General features: G+C 40.9%; 2 protein-coding genes across 15 annotated transcripts in view; one reads left to right on the top strand and one right to left on the bottom strand.

Annotated features, from left to right (window-relative positions):
* Window positions 1–2,965, top strand: part of LOC139376041 (zinc finger MYND domain-containing protein 11-like) — a 45,464-nt gene extending 42,499 nt beyond the window's left edge. For all 14 annotated transcript variants that reach the window (XM_071118150.1, XM_071118147.1, XM_071118144.1 and 11 more), the window contains one exon: window positions 134–2,965. In XM_071118150.1, coding sequence (XP_070974251.1) covers window positions 134–256 — 123 coding nt within the window. In that variant the 3' untranslated portion in view covers window positions 257–2,965. The remainder of the gene's footprint in view (window positions 1–133) is intronic.
* Window positions 2,966–14,464: 11,499 nt separating this feature from the next.
* Window positions 14,465–16,859, bottom strand: part of LOC139376040 (disco-interacting protein 2 homolog C-like) — a 244,325-nt gene continuing 241,930 nt past the window's right edge. The window contains 1 exon segment of the mRNA XM_071118137.1: window positions 14,465–16,448. Within this exon segment, the coding sequence (XP_070974238.1) occupies window positions 16,196–16,448 (253 nt within the window). The 3' untranslated portion in view covers window positions 14,465–16,195.

Raw genomic sequence — 16,859 nt, 5'->3', positions numbered from 1 at the left:
TATCAATTGAATATGACAATGACTGAACAACAGCAAGTTAGTTATTGTAATATTGGCATTCACAAACTCTCATAGTCTGACCGTGTGTGTGTGTATGTGTGTGTGTGTGTGTGTGTGTGTGTGAATCGTCCAGTGTTATAACTGTGAGGAGGAAGCCATGTACCACTGCTGCTGGAACACCTCCTACTGCTCCATCAAGTGTCAACAGGAGCACTGGCACGCCGACCACAAACGCACCTGCCGTAGGAAGAGATGAGCAACCGCGCCCCCTACCCTAGCTCGCCTTCCCATTGGCTCGCCCCACTGTCACTCACCCAACCACACCCCTACCTGCCTTCCTGAACACTTTGTGGACCGAATCTTTGCTCAACGTCTGAAAAAATGGTCTCTTCATTTTATTTGATGACATTATTATTTAATATACCCAGTGTATTGATTTGTTTAGTTTTTTCCCAAATCAAGACCATGGCTCGAATGCATAGCATGGTATGATTTTTTTTATTGTGCTAATTTGACCTATGTTGGAGAAATGTGTTATTTAAGTTTGTAATAACCAATGAGCATTAACTGAATACATTTTATTACCTGAATTTTTTTATCACTTTTCTTACTGTACATGTTTAACAATTAATATGACAGTCGATTTTAAACCGTAAGTACTATTGCAATGTTGAATAAGCTCTGCTTTCATACAGAAAATATTTTAAAAATGCTATAAAAAAAAAACATGAGGAAAAGAAACTGCAAAACGGTAAGTGTAGATGACCCATGAACATTTAGCATGATTTTATCATGAACATAGTTTGGTGAACGGCACCTTTTTTATTGTTTTTACATGCATCTATCATCTTCAAGTCACTTAAAACATCATTGGGAACAGGGTTATGAAGTCGGCTATAAAGAAGCTGACAAAAATCTTCCGTTTGTTATTATGCACATTTTGGGTTGGCTTTTTGAATACATTGTAATTTTAATGAATCAAAGAAAAAGTAAAACATTCCTGGGGGAATATATAGCAATCTTTACTGAGCTGGATCTTAGAGAGGTTCCTTCCTAATTTGACCGTTTGCACATTTCATTTCTTTTCATAACCCAAATGCTTGTAATATTGCCAAAAACAACATTTGTTGAACCTTATCTTAACAGAGAAACTGTGTTGAGTGCTGTTTTTTCCCCCCTCGTTTCATTTTTTTGGGTTGGCATCAGTGTCATGGTTATTGTGATGTTCACTGTAAGTACACTTTTAGAATACTCAGTGACTAGTTATGAGACTCTTCACTGCATATGCTGTAGTTGGTGGTTAGTTTCTGTTGTTTCAACTCCATCCTCATATTCTGAGTAATGGGATGTGCATGTTTGATAGTTTCACATTTTTATTACTAGGGGAAAAAGCTTGCAGAGTATTTTGGTTTCCCATAGACAATGAATACGGATGGACCAATATAAAATATATGCAAATATGAATGATCAGGCTTGTTATCTTTTAGTCATTTTTATTTTTCTCTTACTTGAGTCTGAATGGTGTGCAATGTTATTATCCTTTTTTTGACTTGTCTTGGATCATTTCTTAAAAGGTAATGTAATTGCCAATTTGATTTTGAACAGAAGTACTAACCAAGAGGCTACTTGGGAAGTCAGACAATATTGGAAGTCCATGGGACTGTTTCCTTAGTTATGAAGAGCCGACTGAACAGAGGAAATGTCATCACCTGCATTCATTCATTTTATTGCCTAGTTTTGGACACTCAGTTTTCAATGATGGCAACTCTCTCTTCCGTTAGCTCTGACAAGTGCATCACTTTTCAGAACTAACACAATTATTTGTATTAGTTAGAACAATATGATTTATTTTGAACATTGTATTTTTCTCTTTCCTTAACCATATTCTATGTTTTGTTATTTTTCAATCAGAGAAGCAGCGTAATGTTTAGAAGTAATTAACAAACTGCTTGATTTGGGACATGTTTGAATTCTGTTCTCAGTTTAATACTGATGCACTCCCTCAGGAGACCATGAACAGAATCATGCATGTCCTGCACGAATGCCACAATCTCTCTTTCTCTCTCAATCTCTCATGGCGTTCTTAACAAAATCATATTCTGTTTGTCATGGTTGCACTACATGTAAATAAACTTGTTATCTTACACCATGTAATTCTCATGAGATTATAAACTACACACACTGATGGTACAGTCTAATGGAAGTTATTTACATTTCTGAGGTTTGCAACTCCAGTTCCCCACCTGCGCGCTGCCCTCTATTTGAAAGGCTAAGAGAGAGGACTAATGTAATTGTGGAATTAAGCTATCTATAAATATGTTAACTTGAAAACCAGCAGAACCCTGCAGTTGTCCCCTCACATATGGCCAATTGTCTATCTATTACTGAGGTGACGGACTGTCCAGACCTCAACCACTTGTTACAAACACTTTGGAAAGTGTTACATAGGGGTTAGATCCAATTTGTGAATTTTCTCGGCTTCTACTACAGTATGTATTTTATATTTGTCCATCCCTGTATGATGCTCATTTGTGATTTTTTTGTCCCTATGTGGAAATATTTTGATGTCATTCCAATTTGTGTAAAGTATTTCTGGTAACTTGCATGAGTAAGATGTGTGTATTACAGTCCTTTTTTCATGTTAAAAGACAGTTGCACTTCCTGAAAATGATGCAATATGACAATGATATTTCCTTTTCCTCTGAAATTGCAGTCTAGCAAATTTTCTCACCATTTAATTGAGTAAACACTAACTTTGGTGAGGAAAGTAAAGTTTACTGTCTCACCCATGACAACATCTATAGGATTCTTTGACTTGGTCAACTTTTACCCTGTCCATATGCACACTATTAATAGTGGCTTAACATTTTTTATACTCCCGGCATTTTGTTTTACGCTTTAGCTAGCAATATGTATATACATATATTCTATGTGCTAACATGGAGAAATAAATGTATCAACAAGTTCATGTAGTCGAGTATTCGTTTTTATGTCCATCGGGGGATAACTCGGTAACTATGGGCCCTGGTCAAAAGTAATGCATTTTGGGACTCAGACAATATACTCAATGAAACCTGGGAAATGTTTACAGGGTAAGACAATTTTTTTTATTTTCTGGAACTAAGAAAGTACTTTTTTTGATCAGTAGAACAATGTTCACTGTGCAATAAAAGTAAACTCAATTTCAGATCTTTTCAAACATACTTTCTCATATTGTTGGCCTTACCATAGAATGGGATTCAATCCGATCAGTGGTAGATCCCCAAAAAGGCGCCTTTGACATTTTAAATTCGATTGAGCCAACATACAGTGGCTTGCGTAAGTATTCATCCCCCTTGGAATTTTTCCTATTTTGTTGCCTTACAACCTGGAATTAAAATATATTTTTTGGTGGGGGTTGTATCGTTTGATTTGCACAACATTCCTATCACTTTGAAGATGCAAAATATTTTTTTATTGTGAAACACAAAATCAGAATTTGAGCATCCATATCTATTCACCCCCCCCCAAAGTCAATCATTTCTAGAGCCATCTTTTGCAGCAATTACAGCTGCAAGTCTCTTGGGGTATGTCTCTATAAGCTTGACACATCTAGCCACTGGGATTTTTGCCCATTCTTCAAAGGCAAAACTGCTCCAGCTCCTTCAAGTTGGATGGGTTCCGCTGGTGTACAGCAATCTTTGTCATACCGCAGATTGGATTGAGGTCTGTGCTTTGCCTTGACCATTCCAAGACATTTAAATGTTTCCCCTTAAACCACTCGAGTGTTGCTTTAGCAGTATGCTTAGGGTCATTGTCATGGTGGAAGGTGAACCACCGTCCCAGTCTCAAATCTCTGGAAGACTGAAACATGTTTCCCTCAAGAATATCCCTGTATTTTGCGCCATCCATCATTCCTTTAATTTTGACCAGTTTCCCGGTCCCTGACGATGGAAAAACATAGCCACAGCATGATGCTGCCACCACCATGCTTCACTGTGGGGATGGTGTTCTCGAGGGTGATGAGAGGTGTTGGGTTTGCGCTAGACAAAGTGTTTTCCTTGATGGCCAAAAAGCTCAATTTTAGTCTCATCTGACCAGTGTACCTTCTTCCATATGTTTGAGGAGTCTCCCACATGAACACCAAATGTTTTTGCTTATTTTTTTCTTAAAGCAATGGCTTTTTTTCTGGACACTTCCGTAAAGCCCAGCTCTGTGGTGTGTACGGCTTAAAGTGGTCCTATGGACAGATGCTCCAATCTCTGCTGTGGAGCTTTGCAGCTCCTTCATCGTTATCTTTGGTCTCTTTGTTGCCTCTCTGATTAATGCCCTCCTTGCCTGGTTTGTGAGTTTTGGTGGGCGGCCCTCTCTTGACAGGTTTGTTGTAACATATTCTTTCCATTTCTTAACAATGGATTTAATGGTGTTCCGTGGGATGTTCAAAGTTTCTGATATTTTTTTATAACCCAACCCTGATCTGTCCTTCTCCACAACTCTGTCCCCGACCTGTTTGGAGACCTCCTTGGTCTTCATGTTGCCGCTTGCTTGGTGGTGCCCCTTGCTTAGTGGTGTTGCAGACTCTGGGGCCTTTCAGAACAGGTGTGTGTGTATATATACTGAGATCATATGACAGATCATGTGACACTTAGATTGCACACAGGTGGACTTTATTTAACTAATTATGTGACTTCTGAAGGTAATTGGTTGCACCAAATCTTATTTAGGAGATTCATAATGAACGGGGTGAATACTAATGCACGCACCATTTTCCGTTTTTTTTTTAAACAAGTAATTTTTTTCATTTCACTGTGAAAGGATGTGTGAAGGGAATTACGTTCCATTTTCGCGCACAAAATCTGGGCCATATTGTACAATCCAGGTGTGCAAAGCTCTTAGATTTAACCAGAAAGAGACACAGCTGTAATCGCTGCCAAAGGTGATTCTAACAGGGATTGACTCAGGGGTATGATTACTTTTGTAAATTAGATATTTATGTACAGTTGCAGTCGGAAGTTTACATACACTTAGGTTGGAGTCATTAACTCGTTTTTCAACCACTCCACAAATGTCTTGTTAACAAACTATAGTTTTGGAAAGCCGGTTAGGACATCTACTTTATGCATGACACAAGTCATTTTTCCAACAATTGTTTACAGACAGATTATTTCACTTATAATTCACTGTATCACAATTCCAGTGGGTCAGAAGTTTACATACACTAAGTTGACTGTGCCTTTAAACAGCTTGGAAAATTCCAGAAAATGATGTCATGGCTTTAGAAGCTTCTGATGGGCTAAATTACATAATTTGAGTCAATTGGAGGTGTACCTGTGGATGTATTTCAAGGCCTACCTTCAAACTCAGTGCCTCTTTGCTTGACATCCTGGGGAAATCAGCCAAGACCTCAGAAAAAAATTGTAGACCTCGACAAGTCTGGTTCATCCTTGGGAGCAATTTCCAAACGCCTGAAGGTACCACTTTCATCTGTACAAACAATAGTACGCAAGTATAAACACCATGGGACCACACAGCTGTTATACCGCTCAGGAAGGAGACGCGTTCTCTCCTAGAGATGAACATACTTTGGTGCGAAAAGTGTAAATCAATCCCAGAACAGCAGCAAAGGACCTTGTGAAGATGCTGGAGGAAACGGGTACAAAAATATCTATATCCACAGTAAAACGAGTCCTATATCAACATAACCTGAAAGGCCGCTCAGCAAGGAAGAAGCCACTTCTCCTAAACCGCCGTAAAAAAATCCAGACTGCGGGACATGGGGACAAAGATTGTACTTTTTGGAGAAATGTCCTCTGGTCTAATGACAAAAATAAAATTGGCCATAATGACCATTGTTATGTTTGGAGGAAAAAAGGGGGATGCTTGCAAGACGAAGAACACCATCCCAACCGTGAAGCACGGGGGTGGCAGCATCATGTTGTGGGGGTGCTTTGCTGCAGGAGGGCTAATGCAGTTCACAATAGATGGCATCATGAGGGAGGAAAATGATGTTGATATATTGAAGCAACATCTCAAGACATCAGTCAGGAAGTTAAAGCTTGGTCGCAAATGGGTCTTCCAAATGGACAATGAGCCCAAGCATACTTCCAAAGTTGTGGCAAAATGGCTTAAGGACAACAAAGTCAAGGTATTGGAGTGTCCATTTACAAAGGCCTGACCTCAATCCTATAGAAAATGTGTGGGCAGAACTGAAAATGCGTGTACGCGCAAAGAGGCCTACAAACCTGACTCAGTTACCCCAGCTCTGTCAGGAGGAATGGGCCAAACTTATTGTGGGAAGCTTGTAGAAGGCTATCCGAAACGTTTGACCCAAATTAAACAATTTAAAGGCAATACACTCAATTCGTATTTGGTAGAATGTAAACTTCTGACCCACTGGGAATGTGATGAAAGAAATGTAATCTGAAATAAATCACTCTCTCCACAATTATTCTGACATTTCACATTCTTAAAATAAAGTGGTGATCCTTAATGACCTAAAACAGGACATTTTTACTAGGATTAAATTTCAGGAATTGTGAAAACTGAGTTTAAATGTATTTGGTTAAGGTGTATGTAAACTTCTGACTTCAACTGTATTTCATTATGGGGTATTGTATGTAGGAAGGTGAGGAAAAATCAATTTAATCCATTTTGAATTGAAGCTTTGAGACAACAAAATGTGGGAAAAGACAAGGGACATAAATACTTTCTGCAGGCACATATGAAAGTTGTCATAGTTGATGCATTTTGTAATACATTGACATATTGAAAACAATTTACATATCTTCAGATTAGATGTTCAGGTTTCATTTATTAGATTTTTTAAGTCAGTCATGAACAAATTGTTATTTACAATGACGGTCTACCAAAAGGCAAAAGACCTCCTGTGGGGATGGGGGCTGGGATTATAATATATCTATCATATAAATATAAGACAAAACACACATCACAACAAGAGAGACAACACTACATAAAGAGAGACCTAAGACAACAACATAGCAAGGCAGCAGCACATGACAACACAACACTACATAAAGAGAGACCTAAGACAACAACATAGCAAGGCAGCAACACATGACAACACAACATGACAACAACATGCTAGCAAAACAACATGGTAGAAGCACAAAACATGGTACAAACATTATTGGGCACAGACAACAGCACAAAGGGTAGGAGACACCAAAGGTAGAGACACCAATACATCCCGCAAAGCAGCCACAACCGTCAGTAAGAGTGTCCATGATTGAGTCTTTGAATAAAGAGATTGAGGTAACCTGTCCAGTTTGAGTGTATGTTGCAGCTCGTTCCAGTCGCTGGCTGCAGCGAACTGAAATGACAAGCGACCTAGGGATGTGTGTGCTTTGGGGACCTTCAACAGAATGTGACTAGCAGAACGGGTTGTATATGGAGGATGAGGGCTGCAGTAGATATCTCAGCTGGGGGGGGGGAGCCTAAGAGGGTTTTATGATTAAGCATCAACCAGTGGGTCTTGCGACGGGTATACAGATATGACCAGTTTACAGAGGATTATAAAGTGCTGTGATGTGTCCTATAAGGAGCTTTGGTGGCAAATCTGATGGCCGAACGGTAAAGAACATCTAGCCGCTCGAGAGCACCCTTACCTGCCGATCTATAAATGATGTCTCCGCAATCTAGTATGGATAGGATGGTCATCTGAATCCGGGTTAGTCTGGCAGCTGGGGTGAAAGAGGAGTGATTACGATAGAGGAAACCACATCTAGATTTAACCTTAGCCTGCAGCTTTGATATGTGATGAGAGAAGGAATGTACTGTCTAGTCATACTCCCAAATACTTGTATGAGGTGACTACCTCAAGCTCTAAACCCTCAGAGGTAGTAATCACACCTGTGGGGAGAGGGGCATTCTTCTTACCAAACCACATGACCTTTGTTTTGGAGGTGTTCAGAACAAGGTCAAGGGTAGAGAAAGCTTGCTGGACACTACGGAAGCTTTGTTGTAGAGCATTTAACACCACATCTGGGGAGTGGCCAGCTGAGTATAAGACTGTATCATCTGCATATAAATGGATGAGAGAGCTTCCTACTGCCGGAGCTATATTGTTGTTATAAATTGAGAAGATCTTGGGGCCTAGGATTGAGCCTAGGGGTACTCCCTTGGTGACAGGCAGTGGCTGAGACAGCAGATTTTCTGACTTTATACACTGCAGTCTTTGAGAGAGGTAGTTAGCAAACCAGGCCAAAGACCCCTCAGAGACACCAATACTCCTTAGCCAGCCCACAAGAATGGAATGGTCTACTGTATCAAAAGCTTTGGCCAGGTCAATAAAATAGCAGCATAACATTGCTTAGAATCAAGGGCAATGGTGACGTCACTGAGGACCTTTAAGGTTGTAGTGACACATCCATGACCTGAGCGGAAACCAGATTGCATACCAGAGAGAATACTATAGACATCAAGAAAGCCAGTCAGTTTATTGACAAGTTTTTCCAACACTTTGATAAACAGGGCAAAATAGAAATAGGCCTATAACAGTTAGGATCAGCTTGATCTCCCCCTTTAAATAAAGGACGAACCGTGTCTGCCTTCCAAGCAATGGGAACCTCCCCAGAAAGGAGAGAGAGGCTTGGCGATGATAGGGGCAGCAACCTTAAAGAAGGAAGGGTCTAAACCATCTGACCCAGATGTTTTTTGGGGTCAAGTTTCAGGTGCTCCTCTAGCACCTGGGACACAGTGACTGCCTGCAGGGAGAAACTTTGTAGAGGGGCAGGAGAAAAAGAGGGAGAAGAATGGGGGATAGTCACATTAGAAGGGGTGGGAGATGAGGAAATGTTGGACGGGCAAGGAGGCACGACTGAGTCAAATAGGAATCCTGACTTAATGAAGTGGTGATTAAAGAGCTCAGCCATGTGCTTCTTGTCAGTAAAAACCACATCATCAACATTAAGGGACATGGGCAGCTGTGAGGAGGAGGGTTTATTCTCCAGGTCTTTAACCGTTTTCCAGAACTTCTTGGGGTTAGACCCACAGAGAGAGAACTGCTATTTAAAGTAACTAACTTTGGCCTTCCGGATAGCCTGAGTGCGCTTATTTCTCATTTGCCTGAACGAGAGCCAGTCAGCCTGAGTATGCGTGTGCCGAGCCTTTTGCCAAATGCAATTCTTGAGGTGGAGTAACTCTGCAAGATCACGGTCGAACCAGGGGCTGAACCTGTTTTTAATTCTAATTTACTTTAAAGGGGTGTGTTTAACAATACAACTGAAAATATATAAAAAAGAAGGTTCGGGCCTCCTGGGTGGTTAGGGGCTGCAGCGCCAGCTGTGCCACCAGAGACTCTGAGTTCACGCCCAGGCTCTGTCGTAACCGGCCACAACCGGGAGGTCCGTGGGGTGACGCACAATTGGCCTAGCGTCGTCCGGGTTAGGGAGGGTTTGGCCGGTAGGGAAATCCTTGTCGCACCAGCGACTCCTGTGGTGGGCCGGGCACAGTGCGTGCTAACCAAGGTGCACAGTGTTTCCTCTGACACATTGGTGCGGCTGGCTTCCGGGTTGGATGGCGCTGTGTTAAGAAGCAGTGCGGCTTGGTTGGGTTGTGTATCGGAGGACGCATGACTTTCAACCTTCGTCTCTCCCGAGCCCGTATGGGAGTTGTAGCGATGAGACAAGATAGTAGCTACTAAAAACAATTGGATACCACGAAATTGGGGAGAAAAAGGGGTAAAATTCACACAAAAAAAAACACAAAAAAAAAGAAGGTTCAAGTGTCTTCGACAGAGGGGATCAAGCTGATTCTATACCATTTTACAGTTCATGAAGGAAGGCTTGCTCATTCGTTTTTTTTATCAAGTCTCTATGACAAATCAGGACAGGTCGTTTCACTGAGCAGCCATTACGAACACAGAAAACACAAGACTGATACCTATCATGATTATTTGTGAAGATAACATCAAGAAGAGTAGCCTTTTCTGGGTGTTTGGATTCATACCTTGTGGGATTGGCAATAATCTGAGAAAGATTTAGGGAGTCCCATTGCTTTAGGACTTGGTCAGGTGGTTTAAGCATGTCCCAGTTTAGGTCACCTAGCAGGACACATTGAGACCTGGTGTAGGGGGCCAGGAGAGAGCTTAGGGCAGTAGGGTACAGGCCGGTGCTGATGGAGGACGATAACACCCAGCAACAGTCAACATAGAGCTTTTTGAAAGTGTAATACTTAAAACCAGCAAATCAAATTGTTTGGGAACAGACTTGTTGGAGACAACCGAGCACTGAAGGTGATCCTTGGTAAAGATTGCCACTCCTCCACCTTTGGAAGATATGTCTTGCCGAAAAAGGTTATAACCAGAAAGGTTAACATTAGTATTCAAAACAGTCTTCCTTAACCACATCTCAGTAAAGACCAACACATCTGGATTGCCGCTCTGAACCCACACTTTCAATTGATCCATTTTAGATAATAAGCTTCTAGTGTTAACGTGCAAAAACCCAGGCTTTTACGAGAGCAAAAATCAGTGAAGCAGATATCAGAGCAGAAGTCAGAATTGGGGCTAGCAACAGTAGATGGGCCAGGGTGTACATGCACATTTCCAGATATCATCAACAGTAATACAATCAAGGCACGGCATAGGACAGGGAGAGCTCTGCAGTGCTGATTTATGACATCTGAATGTGTATCAGATGGCAACAAGATCATACTGTACAGCAATTTCATCAGGTAACATCAATACAAAGCCGGCGAGCTGTGTTTGGAATAGGATGGGAGGCAGGCCAGGGCAGGCGGTGAACAGATCGCCAGATGGAATCCAAGCAGCAGTGCAGCAGGTAATGAGAGTAGGTGTCACACCCACTTGGGAGAAGCTTTTATTTCTGATTTCTTGTAGAAAATGCCAGTGGATGGTCTTTGAACAGCAGGAGGGGGCTTCAAGGCCTCTGGATCTCGGTGGCGTAGCCTGCCATTTGGGCTCGAAGGCTTTGACACCTCTCGCTTCAGTGCTAACTGAAGTTGTAACTCTTTGTCCTAGCAAAGCTTGGTAGCCTGAGCATTCTGTCCTTATTAAGTAAAATATATCATTGTAATTGGCTTTTGAAAGTAAAAAAATTGCTTCAGACTAAGCATTACTCACACAGCTCCAGGTTGGATGGTGTTTTCAGGTCTCTGCTTATTTGCCAGATCATTTTCTGTACCGTTTGGGAATAATTATCCTTGCGTGTAGGAAGCATTCCAGGTAATTCCAAGTAAATTCCATCCAAAAAAAATCAGGTTGTAGGTTTGGAGTTTTGATTTTGAGTGAAGGTTATGTTGCTTAGGGTAGCATCCTGTATACGTCCCTGCCAAAAAATCTAAGTTTGTCTAACTCTAAATCAATCTATTTTTTAAAACATGCTGAACAATGTGGGAGCTCATCTGCTCATGACCTCTCTCTCTCTCTCTCTCTCTCTCTCTCTCAGGTAACACTTTACTTGACACTAAGTGTCATAACATGGTCATAACACTGCCATGACCCGTATTTACAACTGTTGTGACATATATTGTGTTGATTTATGGCTGGTTATGACACCTACATAAGTGTCAAAACCAACGTTTATTCAAATAATTTGTTTTTTTTCTTCTTTCGTTACTTGGACTAAGAAAATACACTTTATGACACTGTCAGGACCATCATAATCATATAAGACAGATGGGCCTATCATTTACATGTCCTTATATCAGTCATCAGTCTTGTCCTGCTCCTGAAATCTGCTCCTGCATTCATCCCAGTCAACAGCAACAGAGCATTTGGGTAGGTACAATTACAATGATCATTGAATATGGTCAATAAAATAAAATAAAACAATCATAATGTTGACCCGTAAGCTATGAGGTAAAGGAACCTTTTACCTTGTGTGGTGGGTTTTGACCCTCTTATGTAGGTCCTAACCAGCCATAAAATAATGCAATATATGCCACAACCGATCTAAATATATGTGTGCATGACAGTGTTATGACCATATTATGACAAGTTATGTCAGCTGTTTATGACATGGTGTCATACCATGTTATGACACTGGGTGTCAAGTGTTATCGATGTTCATATGGGTAGACAGACCTGTGTTCAGCTTTCATAATAGGAATGGCTCAGATATATACCTCTTCAATGAAAGCCACCGAATAACAGCACTGTGATGAGTATTGGATGGGACAATTATCATTTTTCAATGAGCAGATACGATAACCACATTTATTTGTTTAGCCCTTTTTCCTCCCCAATTTTGTTGTATCCAATTGGTAGTTACAGTCTTGTCCCATCGCTGCAACTTCCTTACGGACTCGGGAGAGGCGAAGGTCGAGAGCCATGCGTCCTCCGAAACACGACCATGCCAAGCCGCACTGCTTCTTGACACACTGTTTGCATAACCCTTAAGCCAGCTGCAGTTGTACCGTACAAGTTGCGACCGTGTCAGCATGCATGCGCCCGACCCGCCACATGAGTCGCTATAGCGCGATGGGACAAGGACATCACGGCCGGCCAAACCCTCCCCTAACCTGGACTATGCTGGGCCAATTGTGCGCCGCCTCGTGTCTCCCTGTCGCAGTCGGCTGCGATGCAGTGCCTTACCGCTGCGCCACTCAGGAGGCCGGTTAACCAGTTTAAAAGTGGATCTGAGCAAAGCACATAATTATCTCACAGTTACTTTGTAAATATCCACAAACTGTGCCCTGTTCATGTTCACTGTGACGATTGTTAATTAAAATTCACTGACTTTGATGAGATAAGCCAATCTAAATATACAATACGTCTTAATCCTCAGAAAAGTGGCAAAACAGAACAAAGTTCAGATGTGCACAGAATGCTCTAATGAAACAATGATTGACTCAGTATGTTATTTTGCTTCAACCATTCTTGGCTACATAGCTTTTTAAAAGTCATAACTCGTAACAGAGCAACCTGATTGATTGATTTATTCATTCATTCTAGCTGTTTATACCTTGGTGTTGTTGAATACTCATTTCTGATTGGCTTGAAGGGCATTCTAGAGCGTGCATTATTGGGCCGGAAAACCATGCCAATATATCCTCCCAACATAGGCTTCGAGGGCATTATCACTTTCATACAACAGGTTACCAACCTATTCAAATAATGATTGATATATTTTCATCAGCGTTATTTTGATGAGTTTATTCATACCATCTCATCCTTCCACGGGATATAGTCCAAACACACATCTAGGGTTGCTACTCAAGCCAGCTGGTCGTTCTTTCTATTGGTTCGGTTGGCGGAGAGTGGACCCAGTCGCTAAGTCTTTTTGTTCTTTATCTATGGACACGACCCGGTCGTTTGTTCTAAATGTGTCGCTGCCATGATGTTTGGCAACATTATTATCCCTTGCTTGCTAGCTAGCCAACTTTTGCTAACAGTCATGTCAAACAGTGCTGCCAGAATAACAGCAAAGTAGCTGCATTTGCAATAAGCTGTTTTCTAGTGATGTTTATCTGGATACATCCATAACAATTAGCTAATGATACGCGATTTCACCCAGTACATAGAACATGTGCTCCCCCGCCAGGACACTTGTTCAGAGGAGCTAGCCAATAACACAGCTAACACAAACACTCCAAACTGAAGCTTGAAAGACTGCAAACTAACTGCATTGTTTCGTTTTACATTGACATTTATTTCTATATATTCATAAAATGATGCTGATTCATGATTTTGACTGGCTGAGAAAAGCTGCCTGTGTCTCGTCTCGACCCCACACGTTCATTACTATGGGACAGCTGGAGATATTGAAATGTTGCAACTGTCAGAGACAGACAGCAAGGTTCATTCAAATTTCCACTATTGAAAATCAACTGCTAGTTTAAAAGAAATGGGAGATAATGTCTAGATGCTTTTTACAGTGGAGATAAAAGTTGTAACAATTGTCTGGCTGTGCTGATGAAACAGTGGTTGCGCAGTCATAGCTTTAGCCGATGGTAGATTGCGTATTATAAACTGGGTGGTTCAAGCCCTGAATGCTGGTTGGCTGACAGCCTTGGTACATCAGACCTTATACCACAGGTATGACAAAACATTTATTTTTACTGCTCTAATTACATTGGTAACCAGTTTATAATAGCAATAAGGCACCTCAGGGGTTTGTGATATATGGCCAATATACCACAGCTAAGTGCTGTGTCCAGGCACTCCACTTTGCATCTTGCCTGAAAGCAGCTCTTAGCCATGGTATATTGGCAATATACCATACCTCCTCGGGCCTTATTGCTTAAATAGGCACTGGCTGGAATGCGGTTTTAACCAATCAGCATCAAGGATTAGAACCACCCGTTGTATAATTCCTATAATGTATGGTATAATTAAATGAAAAGGGATCATAGCTTTCACCTGGTCAGTCTGTCATTGAAAGAGCAGGTGTTCTTAATGTGTTGTATACATATCTAATATGCTTGAGCATACAATACAATTACATTGAGATGAAACCTCTGTGAAACAACATGTACTGCTGCAAAAATAAACAAACAAATGTCATTTTATCGTCAAAATCATTGAAATATTTATTTAACTGAAAGACTTATGCCAACTCAGTTAAGACATTTAATCTTTAAAACATGTCAGGGTCATCCTTGCAAAAAAAAACAAAAAATGTGTAGAAAGTGCTTTTAATGATTTGTTTTTAACTAAAACATTCTTAGCCTTGAACTTTAACCTTAAATCATATATGATTCCCCACAGATAAGGTTTCACGCTCCCCCAAATCTGCTCTTCCACCTTGAGTTGCTCCAACATGTATTCCTTTAAAGGGTTTCTGTAAAATGATTTTTTCCCCATGAACTTTTTCATAATTTCCCCTCGGTGACATCAATATAGGAGCCCTGATTGATCTCTCAATGCAAAAATATGAAGGACTAAACTTTCTATTTACAATTCTGGTGACCATCTACAACCTGTTGTTTCAGATACAAGTGTGACACGCCAGCAGACATATTCATTATCATCATTCCCACCAGAGGTGTTTGTACCATCCTCCTCACACACACATAATTTCTCCAAAATTGCTTTTGATCCTTTCAGAGCTCTTATTTGTCTGTGTGCAGTTATTGAGAGGACAGTCTGAATCCTTACATTCCTCCCCTTTATGTCCTTCAAACAACGCAACGACTTCAGCTCTGTCTACGTCATGCAAGTGAGAAGTACTGAATGGTACCTCATTCCCCTCAGCTCCATGGCCTCATCCAGTGCCCCCACAACATATAGGGCATCGTGTCGCTCTGCGCGCACACACACACGCGCAAATACAAACACTTCAGACAATGTACGTTGACCTCGCCAGTGAATCCTAGGTCTTTTAATTAATATAGATCTATATTTGATATACTTGATGTGATACTATTCACTCAAGGTAATACAATGCTTTGTTTTATATTAGCAAATATTCAAGATTAAAACATTCTTGAATGTCTTCTCTCATATACTTCTAAAGAGAACAAAATAAATTAAATCCGTTTTGTACATACTTACATGATATGAAATAACGTGTTTTCCTTTAATTTATGTATAATGATATTGAACATAACAGAGTAAAAGATTGCTGTAGTTAAAATAATCACACTGGTTCCCCTTGTAGTCGGGACAGTTATTACAGAAAAATAAATGTTTGCGCAGAATTAAAAACTTGGTTGAAAAAATGAACCAACAAACATAAAACAACATATTGTACTTCATATTGTAAAGTTCAAGAACAACATTGATATGTCCTGTATCAAAACATATATGTATGTGTAATGATTGATAATAAAAAAGGTCAACATAAAATACCATTTGCCACAGTTTGTAAATATTCTTAAAAAAATACCCTAACCTCTTAGAGGGCAGATTAAAAAAACAAGCGACTTCAGCAATACTCAACATGAAAATATATACACACTTACTTCAAAAGCAATAACCAAAAAAGCAAGAATCTGAACTACACTGGGACTCTCCTCTCTCATCATCTACACATGGAGCTCCTCCCATTCCAATCCAACACTTCACTAACCCGTCACCTGCTCTTCCAATTTGAGGTGTTTTTGAACTAGCAACAACATCACACAAAATCAGCGAGCGCCTGGGTCTAGGCACTCACGTCCTCTTCTCATCTCTCTCCCTGCTCTTGTCAGAGACCAGAGGTCCTGTTGCATTGCAGTATGTACATAAAGCACTGTCTGTCCATACAAGGCCTTGTACTATGGTCTAGTAGGTCTACAGATGGCAGGCTACAGGCTACATGTTATAGGCCACATATATGGGGTCCAGCTGGTCAGCCAGGAAGCCATCCCGGAGGTGCATTCTCTGCTTCTCTCCCCGAGAGTTGATGGGGATGACCCCGATGTCCACCACCACCACCACTCCCACGATCAGGTAGTGTTCCTCCAGAACCACGTTGGTCACCAGGGGCACCAGGTCCAGGGCCTCCTGCTCCGAACCATCCAACTCCACCACCACCACCAGGAGGTTGGTCCATGTGAACACCGCACTGAAACAACAGAGTACTTAGTCAACATGATACTGAAACAACAGAGTACTTAGTCAACATGATACTGAAACAGAGTACTTAGTCAACACCACACATAAATTATTAGTCAACACCACACTGAAACAACAACATACATACAACAACAGTCAACATCAAACAAACATACAGTACTTAGTCAACACTACACTGAACAAAAAATAAAGTACTTAGTCAACACCACACTGAAACAACAACAACATACAGTACTTAGTCAACACCACACTGAAACAACAACAACATACAGTACTTAGTCAACACCACACTGAAACAACAACATACAGTACTTAGTCAACACCACACTGAAACAACAACAACATACAGTACTTAGTCAACACCACACTGAAACAACAACAACATACAGTACTTAGTCAA

This window comes from Oncorhynchus clarkii, chromosome 20 (assembly GCF_045791955.1).
Source record: "Oncorhynchus clarkii lewisi isolate Uvic-CL-2024 chromosome 20, UVic_Ocla_1.0, whole genome shotgun sequence".
NCBI classification, from domain to species: domain Eukaryota; kingdom Metazoa; phylum Chordata; class Actinopteri; order Salmoniformes; family Salmonidae; genus Oncorhynchus; species Oncorhynchus clarkii.
Note: the sequence above shows the minus strand (reverse complement) of the source record. Positions and strands in the feature narration are given on the sequence as shown.